This window comes from Nylanderia fulva, unplaced genomic scaffold (genome assembly GCF_048542155.1).
Source record: "Nylanderia fulva isolate GAGA-0341 unplaced genomic scaffold, ASM4854215v1 Scaffold1339, whole genome shotgun sequence".
In the NCBI taxonomy this organism is placed as follows: Eukaryota; Metazoa; Arthropoda; class Insecta; order Hymenoptera; family Formicidae; genus Nylanderia; species Nylanderia fulva.
This window is the reverse complement of record NW_028189558.1, coordinates 6,909-12,182: the sequence shown is the minus strand read 5'-3', so window position 1 is coordinate 12,182 and position 5,274 is coordinate 6,909. Positions and strand designations below refer to the sequence as shown.

General features: G+C 27.7%; 1 protein-coding gene across 1 annotated transcript; it reads right to left on the bottom strand.

Annotated features, from left to right (window-relative positions):
- Positions 1 to 459: 459 nt before the first annotated feature.
- Positions 460 to 1,497, bottom strand: LOC146724409 (uncharacterized). Its single transcript, XM_085479943.1, has 2 exons — positions 1,361 to 1,497; positions 460 to 1,138 (listed from the first exon to the last, which is right to left on the bottom strand). Exons 1-2 carry the CDS (start codon positions 1,495 to 1,497, stop codon positions 460 to 462), a joined length of 816 nt encoding a protein of 271 aa, XP_085336069.1.
- Positions 1,498 to 5,274: the final 3,777 nt, after the last annotated feature.

The following is a 5,274-nucleotide window of genomic DNA, read 5'->3' as shown; positions in this document are numbered from 1 at the left end:
AAGCTATGACAAAAGCGTGTTTATACATATATATATATATATATATATATATATATATATATGTTATATACACATACTCACATTCGATGCTAAGAATATTTTTTATAATTATATATATAAAGAACTAAGAAGTCACCAGTCGATAATTAAAAATGGTAATAATTTCGTCAACCATATCTGGCTATAAATACAATTTATTAAACTTTACGACGTTTCGGCCATGGGTTTCGGCCCTTATCAAGTGCTATAAACAATTGATATATAATTAAATTAATAATATTACAGATTAATACAAATTAGGTGCTTAAATATTGATATACCAATCTACTTAATACCGCATTATTGTAATAACACTGCTTGTTTGATCTTAGGTCATGACGTGATGTACTGTCATGATAATGTGTTACGAACTAACTATATTAATATGTCAATACGGAACTATTTATATACTAGATCAGACTAAACGACCTTTATTAATTTTTCGTAGACATTGTTTAGATTGTCAGTATCTTTTTGTAAGTTAATATTATTGTCAAATTTCTTGATGAAAAACATCTCCGCTATTTCTCGTTTTCTAACATATTTTTCATGATGTAAAATTTCGGGCGAAGACCAATTGAAATCATGTCGCATATCAATTTTATGATTAGTAATGACCGAAAAATTACTACTGTGTACCTTGATGTTATTAAAATGTTCCTTTACACGTGTGCCTAATTGTCGTTTAGTTTGACCTATATATGATGCAGGACAATTTTCGCAATTAATTCTATACACTACTTCTGTTTTTTCTTTTAAAGGTATAGGGTCTTTTACACGTTTAATTAAAGAAGTTAATTTCTTCGGTATACTGTAAACGCTTTGCATACCCGTAGTTTGTAATAATCTCGTCAAATCATCGCTGAGTTCTTTGACATAAGGTAATTTTATAACATGATCAAATTTCGCACTGCCTAAATTATTGTTATTATTAATATAATCATCGTTGTTTCGTGTACTAAGTAATTTTAATCTGTTTTTTACAAACTTATTGACAATGTCCGAAGGAAAACCATTGTTCATCAATATCGTTTTTACTTTGAGGATGTTCGCTTGATGAAAACATTCATTAGATAGCATCACCGCATGATCAACTAAACTGAAAATAGTATTCTTTTTATATTTAAACGGATGATTGGAATAATAATTAATATATCTGCCTGAACTTGTGGGCTTCAAAAACCAATTAGTTAATAAATTGCCATTTTTCCTAATTACTGTAGTGTTTAAGAAATTAATCATGTTATTATTTTCAATCTCATGCGTGAACTTTAATCTTGGATGATAATTATTAAAAGTTGACAAAATTTCATCAACACACCCCTGAGGGATAATTGTGAAAATGTCATCCACGTATCTAAAAAACGGCATAGTTTCGAAACCCAACATTTCCAGACACTCAGTCTCTAGATCATCCATCACCATATCAGCTAATATTGGTGAAAGCGGAGACCCCATAGGACTACCATAAATTTGTTCATAATATTGACCGTTAAAAACAAAACTAGTCGAAGCCGTTTTTTAGATACGTGGATGACATTTTCACAATTATCCCTCAGGGTGTGTTGATGAAATTTTGTCAACTTTTAATAATTATCATCCAAGATTAAAGTTCACGCATAAGATTGAAAATAATAACATGATTAATTTCTTAAACACTACAGTAATTAGGAAAAATGGCAATTTATTAACTAATTGGTTTTTGAAGCCCACAAGTTCAGGCAGATATATTAATTATTATTCCAATTATCCGTTTAAATATAAAAAGAATACTATTTTCAGTTTAGTTGATCATGCGGTGATGCTATCTAATGAATGTTTTCATCAAGCGAACATCCTCAAAGTAAAAACGATATTGATGAACAATGGTTTTCCTTCGGACATTGTCAATAAGTTTGTAAAAAACAGATTAAAATTACTTAGTACACGAAACAACGATGATTATATTAATAATAACAATAATTTAGGCAGTGCGAAATTTGATCATGTTATAAAATTACCTTATGTCAAAGAACTCAGCGATGATTTGACGAGATTATTACAAACTACGGGTATGCAAAGCGTTTACAGTATACCGAAGAAATTAACTTCTTTAATTAAACGTGTAAAAGACCCTATACCTTTAAAAGAAAAAACAGAAGTAGTGTATAGAATTAATTGCGAAAATTGTCCTGCATCATATATAGGTCAAACTAAACGACAATTAGGCACACGTGTAAAGGAACATTTTAATAACATCAAAGTACACAGTAGTAATTTTTCGGTCATTACTAATCATAAAATTGATATGCGACATGATTTCAATTGGTCTTCGCCCGAAATTTTACATCATGAAAAATATGTTAGAAAACGAGAAATAGCGGAGATGTTTTTCATCAAGAAATTTGACAATAATATTAACTTACAAAAAGATACTGACAATCTAAACAATGTCTACGAAAAATTAATAAAGGTCGTTTAGTCTGATCTAGTATATAAATAGTTCCGTATTGACATATTAATATAGTTAGTTCGTAACACATTATCATGACAGTACATCACGTCATGACCTAAGATCAAACAAGCAGTGTTATTACAATAATGCGGTATTAAGTAGATTGGTATATCAATATTTAAGCACCTAATTTGTATTAATCTGAAATATTATTAATTTAATTATATATCAATTGTTTATAGCACTTGATAAGGGCCGAAACCCATGGCCGAAACGTCGTAAAGTTTAATAAATAGTATTTATAGCCAGATATGGTTGACGAAATTATTACCATTTTTTATAATATTATGCACTTGAGAGTAAATTCTCGAAATTGTATATTAATATTTCTGTATAATAAAATGCAGAATATCTATAATAGCGATTATGTATAAAAATATTTTTAGCGACTTTCGGATCTATATTTTTCTCTCGCATTTATTTCTTTATTTCTTTAGGGGGGGGGGGGGGGGGTACAGGGGTTTATGAAATTAAATCTCAAATATAAGATATTTCATGTAAAGTCTTGGTAGAAAATCAAGAATAATATGTGACTTGTGCACATTTTCGTTTATTTCCAACGAAAAATTAATTTTTGTTGGAGATGTACGCAAGAAACCGCGTATGGCTCTTAGACATTTCTTATTAATAAAAATATTTTGATATGTAAGAAACAATTATAAAATTATGTTATAAGTTAAAAAAATGTAACATGACATGCACATGAACTAATAAGTTAAGAAGAAAAGTGTCGTTTTGTATATTTGCAATAAATTTCAATTTTACATGTACAATTATTATTGCCAATTACATGCAATGAAGACAGAACATATTTAATTTTCAACAAATCTAAATTTCAAGCAAATATAAACATGTTGACTAAACCAGCCGAATGCGATGTCGTTGCGTCGATTATTGCAAAAATTATTTTTTTTGCTACAATTAAATAATTGTGTTTGATGCACGAATTTGTTGATCTTTACACTGTAAACATTTTTTAGGAATTGTATCTCGATTAATGGCTCACGCACAATCATCTAATTGTATCGCTAAATTGATTTTCGCAACCCACATCGCGTTCAGCTTTGTCAGCCTATGTAAATATATTTTTTTCATATTGAGAGCCGAATATAATTCTTAATTGTTAATAAATTTTAAGCATTACAGGAAAACTACCAGAAATGTTTTTCGTCACTTCTTTTAGTTTTTCTACGTAATTATCACTTACAAGGGAACACCCGACATTATTCCCTCCGATTTGACTGAATCTGAAATATGTTGTAGTCCTATCTTCACACTAATCCATGGTATAATAATACATGGAATAATAATCACATTAGTTTAACAACAAATACAGTACAATTAAACATCATAAAATCCTCAAGCGGTAATTCAATATTAACCAAGTATTCCATTGACAGCATTATACACAAATAAATTTTTCAATATCATCTGCATATATGAAACACGTGGATATTAAGTATTAATTATGAAGATTTCATCTAGTACATGACTATTGACTCGCCGTTTTATTGTATTAGTTTTTTATTATGTTTAATTAATATGATTGATAAGACGCAAGTGAGCGCTCGAAACGTCTCATCTATGTAATAAATAATAGAAATTTCATGATTTAAACATATCTTTGTATTATTGTCATCTAATAACCGCTCGTCTAAAATACCTTATTTACCTATTGTTTATTTATTAATATATTAAGACCTTATGTTCATATTTATTTATAATAATATGACTCAACACTCAAGCATTCATGAAAAACTGATTTATTAATTTTACGTAAAAATGGAACTAAAAAAAATTTTTTTTAGAAAAAAGTAAAAAAAGCGCCAAATTCAAAAAAATATAATATAAAAAACAGTATGTTTTAAAGTACTGTAAACTTATGTTGTAAAATTAATATTTCTAAAAAAATATTGAAATCAGAAATTAGAAATTAATACAAAATAAAATATATAAAAAATTTTAGTTAAAAATCTTGGCGCTATACTTTCAAAATTTCTGCGATGTATTCTATTTGTAATATATCTTAGAGTAACAAATCATTCATTTACTGCTATAAAATTTTAGTATATAATAAATATTTTTTTAATTACTTGCATTAAGCGTGATTTTACACTAGCTTTTTTATATTATATACGATGATTATATATTATATACGATATTTTATATTCTATACGATGATTCGACGATAATAGTACTCGCTGATATATATATATATCGCGTATATTTTTTTTTAAAGCAGAATGTGCATGTATATCTGTGAGAAGAAAATCTACATCTATCATTAAATATATGCAAAGTATATTTTTCAACGTAACATATTCAGCAATTATGAAGCATAATAATTATACATCGCATACACAATTATAGAAAAGCGTTTGCAAACAACAAGAAATCTAAAAAAATTTGAGCAACGATCTCAAGAGATGGTCGTAATCTCATTATCTCATTGTCAGAATCTCATTAATTTGTTGGAATATCAGCTAATTTTTTAATCATTGCAAAACTTAGCATTGAAAATTCAAATTTAAAAAGAAAACAGAAAACAAAAATCTGCAAACATATTAACCATTTTATAGTCTCATTTTTTGTTTATCAATTGCAAATTGTCATTATTTATCTTCTAACCTTATATTTTGTAATTTTATACAATTAAATTCAACGTTATGTCTAACATATGCGCACAATGAGAATCGAGACAGTCAATCACGGAAAAGCGACAACAGTGTCAATAACATGCA

Excerpts from the sequence above, each read along its gene's own strand:
- LOC146724409 (XM_085479943.1), bottom strand. The coding sequence starts at position 1,497 with ATGGGGTCTCCGCTTTCACCAATATTAGCTGATATGGTGATGGATGAT. Across the intron at positions 1,139-1,360 it reads TTCACAATTATCCCTCAGGG|TTTAGTTGATCATGCGGTGA; the intron begins GTGTGTTGATGA and ends TACTATTTTCAG.